The 26985-nt window shown below is 43.7% G+C and overlaps 1 protein-coding gene across 2 annotated transcripts in view; it reads right to left on the bottom strand.

The window, feature by feature from the left end:
* Positions 1-26985, bottom strand: part of Tango6 (transport and golgi organization 6 homolog) — a 187440-nt gene that overhangs the window by 93842 nt on the left and 66613 nt on the right. For both annotated transcript variants that reach the window (NM_001427103.1, XM_087594591.1), the window contains one exon: positions 22747-22804. In NM_001427103.1, coding sequence (NP_001414032.1) covers positions 22747-22804 — 58 coding nt within the window. The remainder of the gene's footprint in view (positions 1-22746; positions 22805-26985) is intronic.

The raw sequence follows: 26985 nt of genomic DNA, 5'->3' as shown, positions 1-26985 counted from the left end.
ATGTCACTTGCTGAATTCTCCTGAGACATTTTCAGGGATCATTTCTATAACTCATCAACTTCTCTTTACACGGCTTTCACAGAGTGAGAAAGCACACCAAGAGACAGTTACTGATAAAAAGACCCAAAGGGCCCCTGACTTTCTGGAGAACCCGAGCTGACTCACTCCTTGACTCATCTCCAGGTAAGAAATAAAACCCTCGCAAACCTCAAGTCCAGGCGGGTACTCACTGCTCTATGTATTCAGAGGACCTGAATGACGGACAGGACAGGAGGGGCCAGCCCGAACCCTGGGTTTCTAGCGTGCCATTTCACCTCCAGCCTACAGAGAAGCTGCTGCATCAGCACAGCTGACTGATGGAAGTCACTTGGCCTAAAGCTTGGGCAAGATGGGACTGATCTACTTGCTCCAGGTTTCCTTATGCCTGGGGCACCAGCCAGTGACAGAGACGGTTCTTAAAGTGCCCTTTTCCTTGGTTATGCCTAGCAGATGTACTAATAAGATGATTAGGGGGCTGGGGATTTAGCTCAGTGGTAGAGCGCTTACCTAGGAAGCGCAAGGCCCTGGGTTCGGTCCCCAGCTCCGAGAAAAAAAAAAAAAGGAAAAAAAAAAAAAAAAGATGATTAGGCAAGCACTGGTGATAGGAACCCAAGGCTATACCTGGCTTAGAGAAAGTGATCATTGCAAAACCAGCAACCATGATACACAGGCCTTATAACTAGAGCATCATCCAGAGAATGAGCAGGGCTACGGTAACACGCTGCAGAACAACTTCTCTCCTGAAAACGTGTGCACACAAGAGCACTCTGCCTATAACCTCAGGGGTTACCAGACCTAGTTTGGGACTGACTTTCACCCATCAGATTCAAATCCTGCAGAAAGTACCAACTTATAATAAGATGTGTTTAGCACTGACAAGATGGCTTTGAGGCAGAATATTTGTTTAGCATGTGTGAGGCCATGGGTTCAATTACAGGCACAACAAAAGGCAAAAAGAATAAGACATCTATAAATAGAAGAGAAAGGAGGGCCATTAAAAAGTGGCATTGGGGACCAGAGCAGTCTCAGCAGTTAAGAGCACTGGTTGTTCTCCCAGAGGATTGAGGTTTGACTCCCTGCACCCATATAGCAACTAAAACTGTCTATGACTCCAGTTCTAGGGGATCCATTGTCCTCTTCTGGCCTCCAGGGGGACTGTATACAAGTGGTTCATAGCATACATTCAGGCAAAACACCCACAGATATTTTTAAAAGAATTTAAGTAACTGATTCTACAGTCAAACACTTGATTCCATCTCAGAGTGACAATATGACAGATCATTGTAAAAGATTCAAACACTACAAAGAAGTAAAAGGGAAAACACAATTATTCAGGTATGATGGTACACACCTATGATCCCATGTCTTAGGAGGCAGAGGTGTGAGGATCAAGAGTTTGAGGCTAGCATGGGCTACATGGTGAGCTGTAAGCCAGCCTGGACTACATAGTGAGATCCTAACTAAACAAGCTAAGTGACCCAAAATGCTAATGTTTAAAACCTTAAAATCATAATATGTAAGTATATTCATAAAATGGTTGGAATAAATAATTATTTAAAAATTGAGCATAAGGGTCTGAAGTTAAGAGCACTTGCTGGTCTTGTAAGGACCCAGGTTTGATTCCCAGCACCCACATCAGGCAGTTCAAAACCACTGTGTGTCCACTTCCAGAGGACCCAGTGCCCTCTTCTGGCCATCAAGGTCAACTACGTATGCACATAGTTCACACAAATATACGCAGGCATTCAAACATGTACATAAAATAAAAAATAAATTTAAAAATTAGTTGCATTTTTAAAAAAAAGGAATGAAGGGAGCTAGAGAGATGGCTCAGCAAAAAAAAAAAAAAAAACAGGTACTCTTACCTGTTCTCTTGCAGATGACCCCAGTTCAATTCCTAGCATCCACACAGAGGCTTACAAACCATCTATAACTATAGTTCCAGAATATCCAATGCTCTTTTCTGACCTCTACAGGCACCAGACACACATGTGATATACATACATACACACATACACACACACACACATACATACATACATGAGAAGACTCATACACATAAAATAAGTAAATCTTAATGAAGAAAACAGACCCAGACCTGGTAGCACAGGTCTATAGTCACTGTACTCTGAAGTCCAAGTCCAAGGCCTACCAGTACTACAATATCGAGTTCAAAGCCAGCTTGGGCAATTTAGTGAGGCCATGTCTCACAATAAAAGAGAAAAAAAAATAAAAGATAGGAGGTTTGGTAAGGAGGTTCAGTGGGAAAAAATTTGCCCAAGGGGCTTGAAGACAGAGTTCTGATCCTCAGAGCCACTTGGAAGACAGGTGTGCAGGGAAGCACACATGTAATCTCAGTTTGGGACTCAGCTGAGACAGGAAAGCCATCTGGCTAGCTAGACAGGCTAAGACAGCAAGTCCAAGGTTCAACAAGAGATCCTGACAACAATTAAGGGGCAGGGGGGCTCAAGAAAGACACTCAAGGGGGCTGGAGAGATGGTTCAGTGGTTAAGAGCACTGACTGCTCTTCCAGAGGTCCTGAGTTCAATTCCCAGCAACCACATGGTGGCTCACAACCATCTGTAATGGGATCTGATGCTTCTTCTGGAGGGTCTAAAGACAGCAACAGTGTACTCATATACATAAAACAAATAAATCTTTTTTAAAAAAGACACTCAATGTCAACATTCATACATACACACATGTACATGTGCCCCCAACCCCCATATACCCACATCCATACACACAAACATGCAAACCACATCCACCAAAAAGAAAAAAGAAAAAAGAAGAAAAAAAGTTAAAAGGAGGCTAGAAATATACCTCATATAACTCAAGAGAGCTTGTCTAACATTTGTGAGGACCCGGGCTCAATCCTTAGTACTGCAACAATCAAGAAGAGGAGGTAAGTGGTTATTCAGACAATAGCGATGTGCATGTGCAGAATTAGCTGAGGCCCACTAGGTCAGGGGCAGTTCTCTCGTTTCCAACCAGCAGATCCTGAGCGCTGCTATTTTGTGATAGAAATGTAGACCTGGGAGGTGAGAGACTCTCAGGACTCAAGGGAGAGAGAGACCTTAGATGAAATGCCCAACAGTGAGGAAGAGGGAACTTGTAGAGCCCACCTCCAGTAGAAAGACTCTCAAGTGGAGAGACGGGGTTCCATCCCACAGTCAAAAATTCTGACTCAGAATTGTTCCTGTCTAAAAGAACTGCGGGAACAAAAATGGAGAAGAGACTGAGGGAAAGGCAGTCTAGTGACCAGCCCAACTTGGGCTCCATCTCAAGGGAAGGCTCCAAAACCTGACTTTATTACTGATGCTATGGTACGCTTACAGACAAGAGCCTAGATGGCACTCCTCTGAGGCCCAAAAAGTGGCTGACTGAGACAGATGCAGATACTTACATCCAACCACTGGACAGAGCGAGGGACCTCTGTAGTTGGATTAGGGAAAGACTGGAAGAAGCTGAGGAGGAGGGCGACCCCACAGGAAGACCAGCAGTCTCAACTAACCCAGACGCCTGAGGTCTCAGACACTGAGCCACCAACCAGGCAGCATACATGAGCTGGTCCTAGGCCCTGGACGGACACACACACACACACACACACACACACACACACACACACACACACGGGGGTGGGGGAAGCTGCTTGGTCTGGCCTCAGTGGGAGATGTGCCTAATTCAAGAGACTTGAGGCCCCAGGGAGTGGGAAGGCCTGGTGGTATGGTGGGGAACATCCTCTTGGAGATGGGGGAGTAGAAATGGTATGAGGAACTGTGGGAGGGGAAACTGGGAGGGGGACGATGACTGGACTGTAAAAAAAATAAAAGTAATTAAAAAAAAAAAAAAACAAAAAATAAAAAAGAAATGTAACCAGCAGTGCTTCTCCAGATGATGATCACAAAATTCTGTGGACTAGAGCGGATGTTTTGTGCATCATAACGGTTCCAGGAGAGGAGAGCAAAAGAAGAATATAGAAAGGATATTAAATGAAAGCAGGGCTTCTTGAAGATGGACAGATGAACTGTAGCAACAGGACCAGCTGGGGATGTCGCACAGTTGCTAAGTGCTGGCGTGAAGCCCTGAGTTCCAGCCCCAGCACGGCATGAAATGGCCTGGTGGTACAGTTTGTAATCCCAGAACTCAGATGGCAGAGGTGGGAGGATCAGAAGTTCAAGGTCATCATTGGCTGCACAGAGAGATGGGAGGTAGCCTCAAAACAACGAAAATTAACTAAATACAAAGGGAGCTGGTGATGTAGAACTCAGTGGTAAAATGCTTAAGGCCCTAGGTTCCCGGGATTTGGCCACATAGTGAGTTTGAGGCCAGCCTGGGACAGATGGTCTCAAACATAATAAACAAAACCCCCAAACAAACAACCAGCCAACTAAACAAGCAAAACACTCCACAAAACAAACAAACAAACCCACCCAGTAAGTTTTCAACTGAGAGTGCAGCCCTCTTTACAAAGAGGCTCCTTCAGGCTTTCACAGCCAAGCTTTTCGTCAGAACCACTGTAGGATCCAGCTCCCATTTAGACCTTCAGGTGAATTCCCCAGAGAGAAACTACCCCGTCATAGGTACAAATATCAAAACTGCATTTCAAAATGTTCTAATGAATTTTCTTACCAAGAGAGAACCAGAAGTCTCCTTTAAAAATTGCCTATTTATGGTATTTCTCTATTAGGTACTTTTCTTATTAATATCTAGGAACCCCTATGTGATAGAGATATCAACTGCTTGGCTTTGGGTAAAAGAAGAAGGAGCACAGTGGTAGAGCTGATGTAACCTAAACACATCATTCTATCTGCATGGCTTTCTATATGCACGGCGAGGTGGGCTCTAGGAGACTCCCAAGCATTGTGCAACTGTCCCACTGTTTAACTGTGTAACATCTTCGTGGCTCCAAAAGGAAGTCCCCCTCATTTGCCACTTGCCCTTTTCAGACTGCACCTCAGCAACTACAGATACATCCTGTCTCACACTCATGCTCACCATTTTCCTGGGAAACCTTTGGTTGTTGAGTAGACTTTGCATTAAATTAAAACTATGCTTTTGGACACAGATGTATTTGAAGACCTGAGGAGGTCAAATGTTTCCAGCTTCCTTCCTGATTTCTCTGCCCAGAAACATTTTCTGTGATCACTGCCTATCATTTTTTCACCTTTTGGTTCATTAATTCTCTCCTGGTTGTGCTGTGTTTGTTTACTCTTTTTATTTTTAGATGTTTCCATAAAAAAATCAGTTTGATGGTTTGTTTGTTTTTTGTTGTTTCTTACTTCCTAAAGTTATTGTCAAGTTTATCCTGTGTTTCTTTAAATATAGTAAGCAGAATTTTTGAGCCACAAATCTAATATCTGAAGACCTTGCTTTCTTGTGTTTGGTTATGAGCAGCTCTGTGCTAGTCACTGGTTTTAAGAATTATTGTGAGGGGTTGGGGATTTAGCTCAGTGGTAGAGCGCTTGCCTAGCAAGCAGAAGGCCCTGGGTTCGGTCCCCAGCTCCGAAAAAAAGAAAAAAGAAAAAAAGAAAAAAAAAAAAGAATTATTGTGGAGGGAGAAACGGAAACAGGGTGTTACTGTAATGGTCAGCGTAGAGTTTCTGTTTTGGCGGATGAAAGTTTTAATAGTAGTGGTGATAGCTATATAATACAATGATAAAATTAGTGCCGATGAAACGTTAAACATGCTCAAGTGTCAAATTTTATGTAACACATGCCTAAGACCACAATACATTTTTTTTAAAAGCAGAGTTCTGTTATAGAGTGTAGATTAGCTTTGAATACATGATCCTCCTGCCTCTACATCCCAAGTGCCAGGAATTCAGATGTGCACAATAGTGCAGGGTTTACAGCAATTCCTCTGACTGACTTGAGGTAGACCTCTCAGGGGTCTAAGTTTAGGACTAGAGGGTGTTTGTCATTTAGTCTCACTGGGACTTGCTCCAGATTCTCATTTCTTCAGCTTGCCCACAGCTTAGTTTCAGGCAAATGTCCACAGCACAAAAGCAGGCTCTCGTGCTGAGTTCACACCTTAGGAGCTCTGGCTTTTTCCTCAGGGCTACTTTGGTCATTCTCTGCTCTTTCCATTCTGTAATGCTTTCAAGTGCTTCTGAATGTGCTGCTATGTGACAGATGAATTAAACAGTCATTTAATCAATGAAAGGCAGATGTCTACTTTCCCCTAGATTTTCTTTAGTTTCAAGTTAAGATTTTTGTTTGATTTAGGCAATGTTTCACTATGTAGCACAGGGTCGACTAGAATTCTCCATCGTCCTGCCTGGATTAAAGGTATTTATTATCACACCTGACAGAAACACTTGCTTTAATTACCTGCCAAATATAGTATAAAGGTCTCCTATTGTCAGTAGTGGCATAGCAGAGTCTCCACTTCTAAGGTCTGCCATTCTAAACCATCTTCAGTCCTAGCTTCTTCTTCTCACACTGCTGTTTCAGGGAGCTTATTGTAAATTGAGTTTACTTTCTTTTCTCACATACAACCTTTGACCCACTGACCTCCTGGCCTTCTCAGCAGCCCAGTAACTACTCCATGGACTGGCTCCAAACACACCACAGTGAGGGGGCAGGGCCCCTGAGCCACTCTGGAGTAGCCAGGAATGAGTGGAGCAGGAGCTGTCACTTTCCTGGTAGGTCCCCCGTTAAGAGGAGCATCTGGAGAGACACAGGCTGGAGGAGTGTGGCTGATTTAACCATTTAGTTGCTAAACTGCCAGATGAGAAATAATGGGCGAGTTCAGTTCTATCTAATTAGCATTCTCTGACTTAATAACTTTGCAAACTGAATCATTTCACAGACTAAATATAGAAAAGTTATTATTATGGTCTGGTTTCTAAGCAACCATTTCATTAAGAAAAGCACTAGTTGGGGGAAAAAACCCACATCTGTTTGTCAGTAAGGTTCCTGCTGTCTTATATAATTTCATGGTGAAGAAGCCATGGTCACTCTGTGCTTTGGTAATCCCTGGTTGTGAAAGGGTCACCAGGGGGTACTACAACAGAGGGAGCCATCTGTTTCAATCTGTACTAGTCCCTGAACCTTGTCATCATGAAACAATTCAGCTTCCTGCAGCAGACATATAATTTAAAAAATTGATTATAAAAGCAAGACATGTTCATACTAGAAAACATGAAAAGCCAGAAGTAGAAAAGCACAAAGAAGAAAAAAAAAATCACCTGACTGCCTGGTGCTGTTAGACTCATTTGAAAATGAATTCCACTGTGAGGAAAGAAAATTGAAAACAAAACTATTGGCCTAAAATAACTCCATGGGCTCTGCTGGTTTCCTGTGCAATCAAAATGATTTTCATAATGGTATGGGCTGTTCTCAGAGATCTGCACTGAATAGCCATGCATTCTTGCTGCTTTTCATAAACAGATTAAAGACAGAGAACAGCATGTCTGTCAACAGTGAAGAGAAACTTCTGTGAGTGTCAGAGTGGAGGACAATGTGACTCATGGCGTATGGGATAGTGTCCGATAGGACAGATAGATGGCCTAGGACAGGGATTGTTTTCAAATTCTTCACGATTTGTTTTAAAGCAACAGAAGCTACTAAGAAAGAGACCAGGCTGGCTTGTTAGAACGAGCTTGCCCATGCTGAGCCCACACAGCCCACCCAGTGCACTGTTCCCAAGGATCCAGGGAATGCTGTGCTGTCTGATTGGCCTTTGCTGTCCCCACAGTTTGAAACAGTCTTCATTCAGGCTTCGCCACGTGAATTACTAATCACCCAGCTCTGGAGAATAGGTTCCATGCCCTCCTCCCTCTGTCCAGTGAAGTGTCCCTAAACAGGGATATCTTTCCGAGTCCCTAAACAGGGATATCTTTACAGCTTGTGTCAATACCAGTTTATGTTTGTATTACTGCACCAGCCCTCCTCTAACTGTAAGCTCCATGCAGGCAGGGCATGACTCTTGTTATCTGAAGCAGACCTTCCGCACTTCTCTCAGACACAATAAACAGTGCTTAATCAAGAAACTGCTAAAGGAATAAATCAACATTTAATTATTAAGAGGAAAAAAGAGTTTGATTCTCTTGCAGGACCCAGGTTCAGTTCTCAGCACACATAAATATGGCAGCTCACAACCATCTGTAACTCCAGCTTCAGGGGATCCAATATCTCTGGCCTCCTTAGGCACCTGAATGCATGCATATACACTATGTCTGTCTGTCTGTCTGTCTCTAACACACACATACCACACACACACACACACACACACACACACACACACACACGCACAGAGTCAGCCATAAGACAGTTGATTTCTCTTTGTGTGTATGTGTTCTGTGTATGTGAATATGAGTGCATTTATATGGAGGTCAGTGGTTAGCCTCTGGTACCCTCTATCATTCTCTACCCTTTAATTTTTCTCCCTTTATTTCTATGTGTATGGATGCTTTACCCTCATGCATGCTGTCTGTGCACCCCATATGGGTATGACTGTAGAGGCCAGAAGGGGGTGTTGGATGCCCTGGACCTGGAGTTACAGAGGTTGTGAGCCAGCTTGTGGATTGTGGGAATCAAACTGATGTCCTCTGGAAGAGATGCCAGCTACTGAGTCATCTCTTTAACCCTCTAATTTAAATGTTTTAATTACACACTTATTTATTCATTTTGTGGGGATGGGGGAGCCATATATGTGCCATAATGCACGTGTGGAAAGAGGCCAGAGTACAACTAGTAGGAACTGGTGCTCTCCTTCCACCGTGTGGGTTCTGAGGATTGAAGTCGGGTCAATGGGTGTGGCAGCTGGCACATTGAAAGAATAATCATGCCAGCCCCTTCTTATTTTTTGAGACAGTTTCTCATTGAACCTGGAGCTCATCAATTTAACTAGGCTGGCTGGTGAGTGACCCCTGGGGCTTTGCCAGTCTCTGCCCCCCGCCCCCCACATTAGAGTTATAGGTGCTTTTATGTAGGTGCTGGAGAAGATCCAAATCTAGGTCCCCATGCTGGCACAGCAGGTACTTCACAGACTAAGCCACCTCCACTGCCCTCACTTCTCCTTCGGTTCCTATGTAAAGTCACGTCAACACTACAGGACTACTAATGTTGAACACAACATGCAGAGACGTTCCTTGAAACTTTAGTAATTGCCCTGGCAACTGGATATCAAGGTGACCTAATTAGGCCTCTAGATTCCCAGGGTCTGCCATTCTCTCCCTGAGGTCGATTCACTCCCAACTCACCTTCTTCCTTAGGGACCAGCAGAGACATCTCTGATCAGGAAGCAAAAACAATCATCAAAGTATAAATCCAAATCTAAAAACAAGTTGCCACAATGAGCAGACACCATGTAGGGGTATTTTCCCACCACTGCCCAAGATCTGACATGACCGGAGAAGGGGAAATTGATGCTTCATTAAACCGAAAAATGCTAAACTTATGATTCAGCAACAACAGGATCAGGGTTAATAAAAAATGTAACTGGGATTATTAAGTGTGTGAGCAACTTCAAGGACCATGTCAGTCACATCTGGTAAGATAGGTCTTTTATTTGTATTCGAGATGAAGGAGAGTGTAAGCTACTTGCTTTGTGGTGTGGGAAAGAGAATGCAGAGCAGTGACCCCTCCAGCTGGCACCACAGCCCAGCTCCAGTGAATCCGTGGGCTCCCTAGAGCATGCAGGCTAACTGGGGCTGCATTTTACTTATGGACTCTTTCTTTATTCTATTCTCTTTGATTTGTTCTTTAAAAAAAAAAAAAGGTGGTTTTGAGAGCAAATTTGACATAGTTACTCTTCAGGGAAGGTCCTTACTGACTCCTTAATAGCTTACAAAGGAGACCTTTGCAATGACTCTGCCCGACACTGTCTCACACAGGCCTTTTGCAAAGGATTCTGCCTCACTAGCAGCTCATCTACATGAACAGGGGGTGAGGGATGTGAAGGAATTCTAGGAACCATGGAATGAAGTATGTACCTGCTTATGTACAACTGCCTTGGCTTGTTCTACTGTCTGAAAGGAAGGAGGGAAGGCATGAGTGGAGCAGGGATAAGAGCGTTGGGCTAGGGGGCTGACTGAGCACCCACTGGCTAGCAAAGTCAGAGTCCCAGCTCTCATAGCCTTGTGGGGAGAAGCTAAGGAACAAGTTGCTTCTGGGCCATAGGTAGCACTGAAGACTGTGGGTGAAAGTGAGAGCAAGTGACATGAACAAGCACTGCTCTTTCAAGTCAGAAAACCTGCCACCAAACCAAAGGCTCTCCGCAGTCTCACAGAAGGGCCTGGGTGCCTGCAAATGGCTCCCAACAGCTTGAGCACCCCTCCCCTCATGCCCAGCCTGCTCCCTGACACCTCCCCTGACCTTGCTGGACCATGTTCAGGCTTTTGCTTCCTTTCAGCCTCTGCTTCTTACTCCAGTTGTATCTAAATTCTGCCCCTGCATCCTTCACACTCCCAAGAGTTTCATGAAAATCAACTCTGCTGAATTTTATTTTGTCTTGTTTGGTTTGTTTGTTTTTCTTTGTTTTTGTTTTCATGACAGGGTTTCTCTGTTTAGCTTTGGCTGTCCTGAAATTCACTCTGTAGACCAGGCTGGCCTCTGCCTCTCAAATATATAAAGGCATGAGCCACTACCATCCTGGTCTGTTCTAAATTTTTTTTTTTCGGAGCTGGGGACCGAACCCAGGGCCTTGCGCTTCCTAGGCAAGCGCTCTACCACTGAGCTAAATCCCCAACCCCTGTTCTAAATTTTTAAGTTAATATTTAAAGCATATTAACTAGGGCTGGAGTGGTGGCTCCATGCTTAAGAGGGTTTGCTGATACTCTTTATGAAGATGATGTGAGTGTGGTTCTCAGCACCCATGTTGGTGGCTCCCACCCTCCTGTAACTCTAGCTGTAAAGGATCCAACACCCTGTTCTAACCTCTGGGGCACTTGCATTCATGAGTGCCCATATGTGCATACATATAAACACTTTAAAAAGGATAAAATGTATAGCTAGTAAGCATGAGTATAATTTTACACTGTTGTGCAATGATCACCACTAGATAATTCTACTTCAAAAGAAACTCATGTTCATATGTCACACATTGATCTGTCCCTCTCCCAGCCCCTAGGAACCACCACTCTTTTTTGAAATCTACAGATTGACCTACTTTGGACATTGCACATAAATGGAATCATATGACATGTAGCTTTTTGTGTCAAACTTCTTTCACTTATCCATTCTCTCAAGGTTTATTTTATGCCCTAGTATGAATCAGTAGAACTCCATTCATTTTTACTACCAAATAATATCACATTGTATAAATGTACCAGATCTTATTTATCTATCATCAGGGGACAGGTGTTTTGGTTTTCCTACTTAGGGACTACTGTGCAAAATGCTGGGCTTGTGTGTATAATGTTTGCTGTTACTTCTTTTCAATGGGGCCTGGAGTATACACTCTACCATTGAGCTATTTCCCTGGTCTTTTCTTCTTTCTGAGATGGAATCTCATCTAGAGCTCACAATATAGAGCAGATTGATCTTAAACTTTTGATGGTCCACCTGCCTGACCTCCTAAATGCTGAAATTACAGCTGTCACATCACTCCCTTCCCTTTCCAATCCTGTAGACTTTCAGAACCAGGTTGCAATGGCTGAGGCACTCAGCCTTGTAGGCTAAGCAGCTGCTGAGCCCTCGGTCTCCCCAGCATGCATTCAGCCATTGTTGCTTCCCAACCACATTTCAGGAGATAATCTAATCCACTTCTAACTTACATATTGACTCCATTGATTCTGCTCTTCTAGAGAACCCTGGCTAATATAAGAGGTGACTAAGTCATGAAGACTCAGCTTTCACAATGTATTAATGCCAAAACCATAGAAGAGGGGAGTCCTGAAAAAGATGAGTTCAGCCTCTCACTCTCCAAGTTTCCCTGTCTCTGGTCTTCAAACCCCACCTTCTGCTATACCAAGGTCCCGGCCAGTTACTACCCTCAGACAGTCAACTAACTCTCAACTTATGGAACTGTAAGAAAGAACCTCTGTTCTTCGTAAGTAAATACCAGGTTCCGGTATTCTGTTTCAGTAGTACAAACAGACAGCCACATAAACCCCAGGCGTGCCTTTGAGGCCTTCTCTGAGGTTCCTAAGCAACGCCGATGGCTGCTGTACAGACAGCCAGTGAGCACTGATGGGAAGGGGGAAGCAGAGCAGGAGGAATGAGGTATCAAGTCTTAAAGACCCAGAGAGGACCTGAAAAGTAACACCTTACACGTCAAACGGGCAGACAAAAGCAAACACAGGAAGCATGGGGTCAGAAGCATGGGGTCAGAAGCATGGGGTCAGAAGCATGGGGTCAGAAGCATGGGGTCAGAAGCATGGGGTCAGAAGCATGGGGTCAGAAGCATGGGGTCAGAAGCATGGGGTCAGAAGCATGGGGTCAGAAGCATGGGGTCAGAAGCATGGGGTCAGAAGCATGGGGTCAGAAGCATGGGGTCAGAAGCATGGGGTCAGAAGCATGGGGTCAGAAGCATGGGGTCAGAAGCATGGGGTCAGAAGCATGGGGTCAGAAGCATGGGGTCAGAAGCATGGGGTCAGAAGCATGGGGTCAGAAGCATGGGGTCAGAAGCATGGGGTCAGAAGCATGGGGTCAGAAGCATGGGGTCAGAAGCATGGGGTCAGAAGCATGGGGTCAGAAGCATGGGGTCAGAAGCATGGGGTCAGAAGCATGGGGTCAGAAGCATGGGGTCAGAAGCATGGGGTCAGAAGCATGGGGTCAGAAGCATGGGGTCAGAAGCATGGGGTCAGAAGCATGGGGTCAGAAGCATGGGGTCAGAAGCATGGGGTCAGAAGCATGGGGTCAGAAGCATGGGGTCAGAAGCATGGGGTCAGAAGCATGGGGTCAGCATGCTGCTCCATTATAGAAAGAGCTGGTTTATGATGGAAACACTGCCCGCAGGCAGGCAGCCGGGTTCCTGTGCATGGAAAGCATGGGGAACTAAAGCAACACGGGCACTGCGGCTCATGGCCTTTCCCTCTGGCAAATGGTTTTTAGAACCAAAGAGACTTATTTCTAAATCCTCGTCCTGTCACTTAGTATCCGTGTCACTTTGGGCCAGGTAGTTAACGTCTTTGAGCCTCAATTCCCTCATTCTGAAACCTGCAGGGTTGTTATGATTGACAGGCACTCGGTAGGTGGTAACTTTACACAACCTACTGCCATTTCTTTGACATGACAATTATCTAGGGCAATCTTGAAAAGTGCAAATAATTGTGAAGTAGCTATTATTCTTTTCCTTATAGATAAAAGTACCAAACTGCTAAGGTCTCTTTTATAAATCTGAACATTGATTTTTGACTGACAGAAGAAACCACTGGTCAAAAAAACTAAAAATGAAACTACTATCAACCTTAAGTATTTGGAGCTTTGAAATACCTCCAACCTCCACGTAAATCCTGTGAACTACAATAAGATAAAATACAAATGATTAGGAATCACTGCAAAAACACTAGTTCCAGCTCCACACTCCTCTAGCTTTTGAGATTACCAGCAAGTCAAGTCTTCATTTAAGAAGTCGTTAGAGTTGGGGATTTAGCTCAGTGGTAGAGCCCTGGGTTCGGTCCCCAGCTCCGAAAAAAAAAAAAAAAAGTCGTTAGAGAGTAAGGCATAGGTGTACATCTTTAATCTCAGAACTAGGAAGGTAGAGGCAGGTAGATCTCAAAAGTTTAAGGCCAGATTGGTCTACATGGGAGTTCCATGCTAGCCAAAGCTAAACATAGAGGCTCTGTCTTTAAAATAAACACAAACAACAAAAAATAAGCAACAAAACAAAACAAAACAAAACCAAGGTGATAGAGTGCTTGCCTAGCCAAGGTTCACTCCTGAGTAACACATAAACCAATCTGACACGGTGACATGTGCCTAGAATTCTAGCACTGGGAGGGTGGAGGAAGGAGGGTCAGAAGTCCAAGGTCATCCCCGACTACATATCAAGTCTAAGGCCAGACTAGAGTATGTGAGGCTCTGTCTCATTAAGCAGTAAATAAATAAATAAATAAATAAATAAATAAATAAATAAATACAGACAGACAGACAGACAGACAGACAGACAGACAGACAAAGCTATAGTGCTTTATTATACTTCAGGATGACTGAGGGAATCTAATGTTTCTATGCACATTATTAACAATGATCAAAAGGTGGAAACAACAACTGTCCACCAGCTGATGCTGGAAAACAAATGTGGCTATGCAGTAGCTGATGAATTCGGTTCCTGAGTAAATACTGAGACTCACTGACATCTGTCACCATTCTGTTTCCCTTTGCTTGGTTTGTTTTGTTTGGGGGGGATTGTTGTTGTTTGTTTGTTTGTTTCTCTGTGTAGCCCTGACTGTCCTGTCACTCTGTAGACCAAGCTGACCTCAGAGTGCTGGAATTAAAGGCATGTGCTACCACTAGCTGGCTATTCTTTTTTCTTTTTTCTTTTTTTAAAGGTTAACAACAAGGGGGCTGGAGAGCTGGCTCAACTATTGAAAGCACTGGCTGCTTTTGTGGAGGATCCACATTCACTCCCCAGCACCCACATGGTTACTCACAATCACCTATAACTCCAGTTCCAGGGGTCTAGTGCTCTTCTGGCTTCTGCAGACACACATATCATACATCAATATACATGCAGAAAAAAACACCCATGCACATAAATAAAACTTAAAAAAAAATTAAAGTAAATCACAGGATCAATTTCTGCTATTATTTGAAAAATTCCAGAAGAAGAACAACTTATTGAATCCTAAGGGTAAGAGCAATCTCTGAGGCACAGCAGATGGTGGGCGCTCACAACCACACGTGACAGGCTGACTCATCCTAGAAACAATACACTGGATGGAGAGAGAGAACAGGCTCTCATAAATTATACCCACATACATACACGGACTCACGTGTATACACTCTGTCTGTCTGTCTGTCTCAGGTGCACGCATATACGTATGCACAGAAAATAAACCAACATTTTTTTAAAGGACTAAGATCTAAATAATCTAAGTGATCTTGGAGAAAGGGTTAGGATAAAGATAAGTGCAGAGTCTTTGTCTATAAAACGGGACTATTTCATATCACATCTAAAAATCAACTCAAAATGGACCATGTATCTAAATGTAAGAAGAGCTAAAACACTAAGATTCTTGGAAGAAAACACACAAGTCTTTTGCTGTTTGAAACATGATCTCATTACTATTCCTGGCTGGCTTAGAACTTACTATGTAGAGCAGGATAGGTTTGCCCTCACAGAGATCCTCTGGCCACAAGAGCGAGATTAAAGGTGTGTGCACCTCCATTACCTTGATTTCAGTGATAACTTAGAAGCAATGGAGGGGTAAACGTGAGCTGGTTTCCCATAAAAAAAAAAAAAAAAAAAAAAAGAAGCAATGGAGGGGAAGGTTACAGATCAAATACCATCAAGGTTAAGCTTCCGTGTTCCAAACAACGCCACAGGGAGGAGAAGTCACCCTACACACTAGCAGAAGACACCTGCAAACCACATGTCGACATGGAAATGGACTCCAGATATACAAGGAGATATTACAACCCAATAAGAAATAAAACAGCCCAAAATGGAAATGGTGATGGATCTCAACAGGTGTTTTCTAACGAGCATTTTAAAATGGAAAAAAAAAAAGTGATAAAAAGGTGTTCAACATTATCAGCAAATGCAAAATCACAATGTCACTTCACACCCATGAGGATGGTTGAAAGAAACAGGCCAGAAAATTAAAAAGTATTGGCTAGCATAGTAGAGGTTTTGTTGAATACAAGCAGGAAGGTAAAACGATACAGCTGAGTTTCGGAAAAAAAAAACAAAAAAACAAAACACCAAGCCTCTTGACTTAGCTCTTACATTCAGACATATAGTCCATTTGACTTAGTTTTTAGGTATGACATGAAATAGTCCCATTTTATAGATAAGCATGGGGTTACTATATGACCTAACAATTCTCTCAGCTGTACCCAGGCAAAGTGAAAACATGTACACACAAAACTTTGTAAACCACTGTTCACAGTAGCTGAGAAAGAGAAACGGGACCGTTAAGGCCTGAAGTCCTGAGCTTAGTTCCTGAGATCCGTATGATAGAAGGAAAGAACCAACTCCTACAAGTTGTCTTCTGACCACATGTGCGCTCTCCTTCTCTCTCTCTCTCTCTCTCTCTCTCTCTCTCTCTCTCTCTCTCTCTCTCTTTCTCTCTCTCATACACACACACACACACACACACACACACACACACACGTATTACAAAACAGAAGGGGAAAATGCCCATGAGTGGTTGCCAGGAGTGACTGATAAGGCATAGGATAATAAAGACATCCTAGAGCAGAGAGCAGTGACAGGTGGCTGTCTTGGTGTTCTATTGCTGTGAAGAGACATCACAGCCAGCAACTGTTCTAAGGGAAAGCATTTAATTAGGGCTTGCTTTTTTTTTTTTTTTTTTCTTTTTTTTCCCTGGAGCTGGGGACCGAACCCAGGGCCTTGCGCTTGCTAGGCAAGCGGCTCTACCACTGAGCTAAATCCCCAACCCCTAGGGCTTGCTTTCAGCCTCAACTCCATTGTCATTATAACACGGTGGCTTGCAGGTGGCCTGGTGCTGAAGAAGGAGCTGAGAGATCTACATTTGAATCTATAGCAGCAGGAGAGAGAGAGCCACTAGAACTGACTTAGGCTTCCGAAAACTCAAAGCCCACCCCAAGTAACATAATTCCTCTAACAAGGCCACATCTACCCAAACAAGGTAATACCACTCCCTGATAAATAAACTATATGAGCGTATGAGGGCCATTTTTTTTTTTTTGGTTCTTTTTTTCGGAGCTGGGGATCGAACCCAGGGCCTTGCGCTTCCTAGGCAAGCGCTCTACCACTGAGCTAAATCCCCAACCCCATGAGGGCCATTTTTATTCAAACCACCACACTGCCGAAATCTTTTGTGTGTTGGGGTATATGTGTATACATATTTATGTTCACATGTGTGCATTTTGTGTATCAGGTGAACATATATATATTCTGAATGCATGGAGCAGTCAGAAGTCAACATTGGCTGTCTTCCTCAATCTCTCTCCACCTTATTTTGGAGCAGGGTCTCTCACTGAACTTGGCACTCACTAAGTCAGGGAGGCTGCATGGCCAGCGAGCTCCAGTGCTCTACCTGTCTCCATCCCCAATGCCAGGATTGCAGACTTGTGCTTTCACCTCAGCTTTTCTTATACAGTCTTGGAAATGGAACTTGGGTCCTCAGGGTTCCGAGGTGAGCACCTTACCATCTGAGATGTCTCTCCAGACCCCCTTTTCTTGTGGGGAAAAAGGTTCAGAAAGACATTATGTGGGGCTGGAGAGATGGCTCAGTGGTTAGAGCGCTGACTGCTCTCCCAGAGGTCCTGAGTTCAAATCCCAGCAACCACATGGTGGCTCACAACCATCTGTGATGGGATCCAGTGCCCTCTTCTGGTGTGTCTGGGGACAGCTACAGTGTACTTATATACAATAAATAAATAAATAAATAAATAAATAAATAAATAAACCTTTAAAAAAAAGACATTATGTAGGCTAGCATTAAATTCACTATGTAGCCAAGGGTGACTCTGAACTGGACAGCCTCCTGTCTTGCCTTCCCAAATATTGGGGTTACATCTCTACATACTAAGAAACACTGACTTGCATTTTTAAAATTTGGGGCATTTTAAAAATGTAAATTGCATCTCAAAGAGGTTCTAAGAATGAGGATAATGTCTCCTTCCCTGCCAACCTCATGGCTTCACTGAGCGCCTCAGGAGAGACACTAGGTAAGTGCTCAGTCCTCAGCTACCAGCTCAGAGTGCAGGGAAACCTTCCTGTTTCAAGGACACAAATGGAGAAGGCAAACGTCACAGGATGACAATCCAAATTTCCACACCAAATCCAATAAGATGATCCTTCAAGGGAAAGAGAATTATTTTCAGCTAATGGCTTCTCAACTTACTTTAAGTTGAGGTAGAAATCTGAGCCTAAGATAAAGCCTGACAAGTTAAGGCTTGTAATTCTGCTCAGTTTGAAACTCTGTAAAAATCTTGTCATCTCTTTATACTCCACACACCCCTCCTCCCCTCCCCACTCCCCTGCCCCCCACCCCCCTACCCCGTGCCTTTTGCCTTCACTCCCTTTGGTGCTTTGAAAGAAATGGGAAAAGAGGGAAGGTGGGAAGGGTAGGATTTGTCTGGGCATGTCAGATGCCTACATTCCCTTCCTTACACAAGGGCACACGTTCACCTCCCTGCTTGGCTTGGGGTATGTATGGGTTTCTCCTTCCTTCCCTCTTTCTTTTCAGTTTGTTATAACTGTTTTATCCAAAGACATTTTGGGCCTAATAGTGTAGCTCAGTGGTAGTGTGTCTCTGCTTATGTTTGTTTGTTTGTTTGTTTTTGATTTTTTGTCACAGGTTTCTCTCTGTGTAGCCCTGACTGTCCTGGAACTTGCTCTGTAGACCAGGCTATCCTTGAACTCACAGAGATCCCCGTCTCTGCCTCCTGAGTGCTGGCATTAAAGGTGTGCATCACTCGCTGTCGCCTAGCTGGTAGCGTGCCTCTGTAGCATGCAGGATGCCCTGGGCTCAACACCACCGCTCTTCCAATCACCCCTGCAGCCAGGTACTTTCACACTAAGAGGGGTCACTTGAACCCCGAAATGCAGAATGTTCTTCAAGGGCAGTGACTTCGATGACATCTCAGTAGATCTATAGCTAGATAAATTGTCTGGCTATAAGAACTTACTGAAGAATATCACTCAGATTTATCACATTCATTACTGAACATCAAAACTGCCCTTAAAGTCCTACAGTGCAGGCTGAGGAAAGGGATCAGTAGGTAAGCAGGCAAGCATGAGGACCAGAGTTTGAACCCCAGATCTCACTTAAACTCTGAGTGGATATGGCAGCCACCTGTCATGTCAGCATGACATAGGTGATAGAGACAGAAAATCCCTGAGGTGAGCTAATCAATTAGATTAGTCAAATCAGGGAGTTCCAGGTTCAGCTAGAGACCCTGCTTCAGTAAATAAAATGAAGAAATCAGCAAAGGTAACCAGTGCCAACTTCTGGCTTCCATGTGTATATATGTGTGCATACTTATACATATATGTGCATGCAATACACACACACACACACACACACACACACACACACACACACACACACTTGCCAACCCTTAAGGAACAACCAAGGACATATCTTAACTATTTTTCAGAGAGGGAAGACTTTTACTTTGTATACATTTCCTTGTAATTGAATTTTTTTTTTTCATTTTGATGCCTCTGCCCCTCTGCCCCTCTGCCCCTGCCTCCCAGTGCTAGAATGAAAGGTTTGTGCCACTACCTTCAACATGGAACTCGGCAACTTTAAACACAGTTTTCTATCTGAAGCAGATGCTAGGACAGCCAAGACACCAGCACCTTCCCAGGATGAATAGCAGATATGCGGAGATTTTCCCCACAAATGTCAAGTTTAACTATTTGGAAATTTAGTCCTATTAGAACAGACAACACATGTATGTAGCAGGAATTCTTAAATCAGACTAGAAGAGATACTACTGTGCAAATATTTACTCCGCCTCTCTCTGCTCCCTGCCTTTCCTGGAAACAGAATAGGTAAGCAAGTACAAAAAACTTTCCAAAATATCACTAAGTTGAACAGAAAATGCCCACAGAGCCCTGTAGGCAGTCCGAGGAAAAGAAAGCTGTAAGGCACTCACAGTCCCCAGGCACACTCTGGTCCCCTTGTCCTGAAGGGTAACCAGCTTCTTGGGGTGATTTGGTCCTGTGCAAGCAGCACTGACCACACAGGTGGGAAAATTCAGCTCTTGCTTTTCCTAATGTGAAACTCACCTAAGGCCTTAGCTTTTAAGTACATATTACAAGAACCAAAAACATCAATTACTTCAATCTGTCCATCCTGAGGAGGTGAGAACAGAAATTCCACATCTTCCTACCTGCCCTGTTCTTCATCACCAAATTAGCTACCAACTGATTAGCACACCAATTAAAACCAGTGCAAACAAACACAGCACCAACAGCTGCAGTTTTTATAGCAGACCCCAGGGGCTAATGAGCTCAGTGGGTTCACAGCCAAACTCTTCCCAAGCAGCAAGGTTGCCACATTAGAATAACATGCCACTGCTTCCAAAAACCCAGCCCTAAAAACAGAAACAGAAGTCTGTGAGACACATCTCCTTGGAAAAGCACAGGTGACTTGGTTTCTGAGACTTAGATTTAGAGGAGTCGTGGGCTCGTGATTTCTCTGGTTTCTGTAAGTGTCGCTTCATGCCCTGTAGCCTCATGGGACCTCCTGTCTAGTCTGACCTCCACAGCTGCAGGTCAATTACTTTTTCCCGAAACTCTCAACTCTCCTAGCTGTCCTCTGCATCCTGGATGGTCATTTTGTCTCCTTTACTTCTCTTTTTGCCTTTTACCCTAGTCATAGCAACTCAGCTAAGTGTTTCATATGTAATAGGTGCTCAATGCTTGTTTGCTGAATAAACAATTCCTTTTTTTTTTTTTTTTTTTTTTTTGGTTCTTTTTTTCCGGAGCTGGGGACCGAACCCAGGGCCTTGTGCTTCCTAGGTAAGCGCTCTACCACTGAGCTAAATCCCCAGCCCCCGAATAAACAATTCCTAAACTCAGGCCCTTCGCCATGATATTCTTTCTCCTCTGCACTCTCCTTAGCTTCAAATAGTGTCTGTATCGAGCAAGCCCAAGTTGCGTTCAGGAACATCACGGCCGTAGGAGCCTTTGTGTTTGTTGTGAGCTTTGCTTCTAGGTGAACAGAACACAGCAGTGAAGCACTGCACTGTGGGTACCAATCTGCATCCCTCCCTTCACTATTAGACTTGACTGTCCCACTGCAGGCACAGCCTCTAGCACCTATGCTTGTCTCAGACACTTCTGAGATCATTACAAACAGGCCACTGGGCAGGGACAACTAGGTGTGCATGCCTAGAGCGGCCCTAGTGTGACAGGGACTGTTTTAAGTTGATGGGATTGACAACAAACCTCTGGGCATACCTGTGAGAAAATGTCTATGTTCAGTTAGCTGAGGTGAGAAGAGTCACCCTAAATGTGGACAGCAGCATTTTCACAGTCTGGGGTCTGGATAAACAACAGGAAACCACCACTCATCCGTTTCTGCCTCCCTTGTGGATGCAGTGACCAGGCTGCATGGATGCCTCACCTCCTGCTGTTGTGTCTCCCACCATGATGGACAGCACTCTCCAACTGTAGCCAAATGCTGCCTTATACAAAGGTGCTTTTTTTTTTTTTGTCAAGAATGTTGTTGTAACAATGAGAAAAATAAATAATGTACACACTGAGCTCCATTAACTCCTAAGAAACTGGAGTGCAGGAGCACTGAAGTGTACAGCAAAGGCTGGTCAGCGGAGGGCCAGGCGCACCTAGGCAGTCTGCTCCAGAATCCCAGCTCTTGGCACCAAAGGAACCAGGTAACTCTAGCCGTCTCACAGTGGAACTCTGATCTTCTTGGAAAAGGTGCCTACCTTTCCATTTTCCCCTAGGTCTGGAATCCATAAAGCAATAGGAAGTAGTGAACACAGAATCTCAGAAAGGAAGCAGAGTGACCCCCATGCTTTCTCCCAGTGTTAGGGTTCATGCCACACAAGTGCTCTACCACTGAGCTGCACTCCAGCTCCATAGGTTTGGGTTTTGTTTGTTTTTAGTTTTTTTGAGATAGGGTTTGCCTATTATATATCGCTGGCTGTCCTAGAACTCACTATGTAGACCTGGCTGGCCTTGAACTCATGGAGATCCTCCTGCCCTTGCCTCCTGAGTATTGGATTAAAGGTATGTGTCATCATGCCTGGCTCCATGTGCTTTTTAAAAATATTTTATTATTTATTTATATGTGTACGTACATGGGTATATGCATATGTGCAATGCCCACAGAGGCCAAGAGAGAACATTAGGTTCTCTGGAGCTAGAGTTATAGGTCCCCGTGGCTCTCTGTGAAAGCAGCAAGCACTCAGACGCTGAGCCATCACTCCGCCGGTAATTTTTTTTTTAATGAAGAATTATTAAATACCTGAAGTTGAGGTTGAAATGTAACTTACTCGTGTTTACTTGTGTGAGGTCCTAGATTTACTTCCCAGCACACCACACACACAAACACACACACACACACACACACACACACACACACACACACACACACCTCAAAACAACCCACCAAATATGATTAAATAAAGAAAACCATAAAAATGAAACCAAAACCATTTGAAAACACTAAAAATTTTGTAGCTTTTTCTTTGTGTATGCATATGTGCATACTTGGGTGTGTGTGTGCGTGTGTCTGTGTGTGTGTATGTGTACACATGCACATGTATGTGGAGGTCAGAGGACAACCTGCAAGAATCAGTTCTCCCTTCCAATATGTGGACCAGGGGATCAAATTCAGGGTAGGTGGCCTGTGCCTCTATCTGCTAAGCTACCTCTGGCCCCCCAGTTAACATCATAAGAGTTCATCTTAACCTCTTGTGGCTAAAGGAAACAGGATGCAATATATAGAATGATAAAGTAAGCATGAATTTTCATTATTATGAGACACTGAAACTTTCCAGAAATGTTACTATCACTCAGAGCATCCCAACTTAGGAAGCAAAAGATGAACAAATGACCAGTTGTGTCTCGTAGTTGTGCCCCTCAAGTGAACACAATGCCATCTTTGGTCCATGTTAACTTACCCTGAATTGCAGATAGATACACAAAAGAGTCTTCATGCTCCAAGTTCTCCAGGAATATCTGGAAGTACAAAACAGATTAAGATGATCCTCAAAGAGTGAGAAACATGTGGAGCCCATTACTGCTGCCTCCGAGAGATATGTGCTTTTCCTCTTGGTAGAAACTGGCCTAATATAGAACTGTGTGAGGAAAATGGTATATTTGCTAGAAGTCTAATAGTTTAAAAGGGGAAGGATTGGGGGAGAAACTTCTGAGGTCATCAAGCACTTGTCATGGAAACCAACATGTGTAAGAACAATCAGAAAGTAAAAACTGGTGTGCAAACCTAGCAACCTGAGTTTGATCCCTGGATCTGGATCCCACAGTAGATGAAGAAAACCAACTCCCTCAACGTATCCTTTGTCCTGTACAAGCACACTGCAGCACACGAATGCTTACACTCACACAATAATACCCATAAAACTTGGAGTGTTTCGTTTGGTTTGGTTTGGATTGAGATATGGTTTCTCTGTGTAGTCCTAGCTGTCCTGAAACTCACTTTGTAGATCAGGCTGGCCCCAAACTCACAGAGGTCTGCCTGCCTCTGCCTCTCCAAGTGCTGGGTTTAAAGTTGTGTGCCACCACACTGGACTCATAAAGCTTTTTAAGAACAATCCTCAACATTCCTCTGTGCTAGCCCATGGACAAATTTTCAACACAGGTGGCCAGATATAGTCTGATCCGGTCCCCTGAGCTAAGACAGAATGAGATTCCAAGGAAGACCGAGATGTTATTACAGAGACAATTTTATGTCTATTCCACTTTTTAAGTATCTTGCAAATTGTAGCCCGTTGATGGACACTGCTAAAAAACTACTCTCATTCTTTCCAAAACTAGGAACTTATCAGGGTGCCAAATGCAGTATGGTATACCTAGAAGACACTCTGATGCCAGGTTAAATTTAGGCCCTAACATGGGTGCAAGGGAAAGGCAGCAGCATGTGCCCATGCTTCTCCTGCTTGCTGTCTAGAGGTGGTAGGAGTGCCTGCTGATATACTGTCTGTGTCCTTTGACGGACAGTCTTGACTTCAACTTCACGTTGCTGGTGTCTATCCTACTGAGGAAGAGCTGAAGGTTAGTCTGGATGGGATTATGACTAGGTTGGAAGATGTTGGGATTGCACATGGAATAAGAGAAATAATCAGATTAGCAGCCATGAGAATAAATAGATATTTTAAACACTTCCCAGAAGGATACTTGGTAGGTGTCTTGGCTAGGTTTTTGTCAACTTGACACAAGCTAGGATCATCTGGGAAAGGAAAACCTCAATTGAGAAAATGTCTATCATCAGATTGGCCTGTAGGCAAAGCTGGAGGGCATTTTCTTGATTAGTAATTGGTGTGGGTAAGCAAAGAAGTGCAGGCCGACAGGAACCGGATGTAGATCTCTCCTGAGAGACACAGCCAGAATACAGCAAATACATAGGCGAATGCCAGCAGCAAACCACTGAACTGAGAACGGGACCCCCATTGAAGGAATCAGAGAAAGGACTGGAAGAGCTTGAAGGGGCTCGAGACCCCATATGAACAACAATGCCAACCAACCAGAGCTTCCAGGGACTAAGCCACTACCCAAAGACTATACATGGACTGACCCTGGACTCTAACCTCATAGGTAGCAATGAATAGCCTAGAAAGAGCACCAGTGGAAGGGGAAGCCCTTGGTCCTGCTAAGACTGAACCCCCAGTGAACATGATTGTTGTGGGGAGGGCGGTAATGGGGGGAGGATGGGGAGGGAAATACCCATATAGAATGGGAGGGGGAGGGGTTAGGGGGATGTTGGCCCGGAAACCAGGAAAGGGAATAACATTCGAAATGTAAATAAGAAATACTCAAGTTAATAAAAAAAATAAAATAAAAACAAAAACAAAAACAAAAAACAAACCAAAATCAGTAACCTTCCTGTATACAAAAGACAAAGGGCTGAAGAAGAAATCAGGAAATAATACCCTTTATAGTAGTCACAATAATGTAATATTTTTTCACAGAACTCTAATGAAGCAAGTGAAAGAGATACATGAGAAGAATTTGAAGTCTGTGCAAAAAGAAATACAAGAAGTTATCAGAAGATGGACAGTTCGGTCATTTTCATTGATCAGTTAGATCAATATGGTAAAAATGGCCTTACAAAGGCATTCTCCAATTCTACATAACACTAGAACATTGCTCAATTATGTTTATAGTAGCTTTATTTGAAATAGCCAGAAACAGGAAAGAACATAGATATTCCTCAACCAAAGAATGTATTAAAAATGTGATAATTCTATATAATGTGAGTATTAATCAACTATGGCACATTTGTAGCAGAGGACTGCCTTGTCTGAATGAGAGAGCATACACTTAACCCTGTAGAAACTTGGTGTCCCAGGAAAGGAAGATGCTGACAGGTGGAAGTAGGGCTTGCTGCATGGATGGGGCAAACTCTTTCAGAAGCAAAACAGATGAGAGATTGGGTGAAGTACTCAGGGAGGACAGACCATAAAAAGGGGCAAAATTTGGAATGTAAATATATAAAATAATTTAATAAAAATACAATGACATAACAAAAAAATTGGAGTGGGTGTGCCCAGACCATTGTGGGTGGGGCCTCTCCTAGGCAGGTGGTCCTGGATGCCAACGGGAGCAGGACGGCTTCACAGCTTTGCATCAGTTCCTGCCTTCATGGTCCTGCTTTGAGCTTCTGCTTTGACTTCCCTAATGGACTGCAACGTAGAATATACAACCCAATAAATTCTTTCCTCCTCAAAGTTGCTTTTGGTCATAGCAAGAGAAACCCTAATTAAGACAAGAGGTCTAAAAGGCAGAAGAAAGAGAGGAACGAGAGGGCTATAAAATTTACAGGTCATGACAGCAGAAGGGATTTCATCTGGGGGAAGAAAGGGGTCAGCAAGAGTCAAGAGCAGGAGCAGGAGGCAGGCGTAGGAGGCGAACTGGATAATTTGATCTTCTCTGCCCTCATGGACTGTATTCTCAAACTATGAGCCACACTGACCCGCTCCTTAAACTGCTTGTCAGGTGTGTTGCCACATCAGTGAGAAAAGAAATGCAGAGGACAAATAAGAAGAAGATATAATGACACAGGCATATGAAAATTTCACAATAAAATACATTTCCTTGCATGATAACCAAAAACTAACTTAAAAAATAAAAGGGACAGGAGTGTGGGAGTGCGTGCCTGTCATCCCAGCACTTGGGAAGTCAGAGGATCAGGAGTTCAAAGTCAACCTGGCTACGAGCCTTTTTTTTTTTTTTAATTCAAAAATAAGTCTGGCATGATGGGACATGCTTGTAATCCCGGCCCTTTGGAGATCAATCCTCAGCATCCTGTTTCAAAGCTCAGCACTGAGCACTGTAGGTGGAGACAGAAGCATCATGCGAGCTTACCAGACAGCCAGTTTAACCAACTGCTGAGTCCCAGGTCCAGTGAGAGACTCTTGTCTAAAATTAAGATGGAGAGTGGTAGAGGAAGACACCTGATGGTGACCTCTGGCTTTCACGAGTGCATACACACACCTGTGCACATGCACACACACACAAACACAAATATCACATAACATCACATGCACACGCATATCACATATACAGGTGCACACACACATGCATATCATATACACATGCATATCACACATGCACGTGCACACACATATGCACATCACACACAAACACACACATGTGCATACACAATGTACACACATGCACTTCACATACACGCACACACAAATAAGAGATACATCTGTGGAATATCTCCAGCAATTTATATTTCTTATTAAAAATCATACACACGCACGCACACACACACACACACACACACACACACACACATACACACACATACACACACAAGGGATACATTACATTTGTGGAGTATCCCCAGCAATTTACATCTCTTATTAAAATCACCGGCAGGACGTGGTGAACGTGGTGGATGAAGACTACATGCAGTTAAAGGAAATTGCAATGGTGGTCCCAGCACACACCATTTAAAGTAGCATACTAATGGGTATTTGAGGAATGACAGCTACTTAAAGAAGATTTGTGAGCTTCAATATTATTTCTCTGACAGAAAATCCTTGACATGTGTCTGCGTCTCATCAGTAGGAGGAAGAGAACACATTGCAGTTGTGAGGATGAGAGACAATATCAGTAAGGTTCACAGCTTGGCTCACAAAAGAGCAGGCGTTCAATATACAGTGTGCAAAGAG

The sequence above is a fragment of the Rattus norvegicus genome, chromosome 19 (assembly GCF_021556685.1).
Source record: "Rattus norvegicus strain SHRSP/BbbUtx chromosome 19, alternate assembly SHRSP_T2T, whole genome shotgun sequence".
Lineage (NCBI taxonomy): Eukaryota > Metazoa > Chordata > Mammalia > Rodentia > Muridae > Rattus > Rattus norvegicus.
The sequence above is the reverse complement of the archived record's forward strand: the minus strand, read 5'-3'. Positions and strand labels throughout refer to the sequence as shown.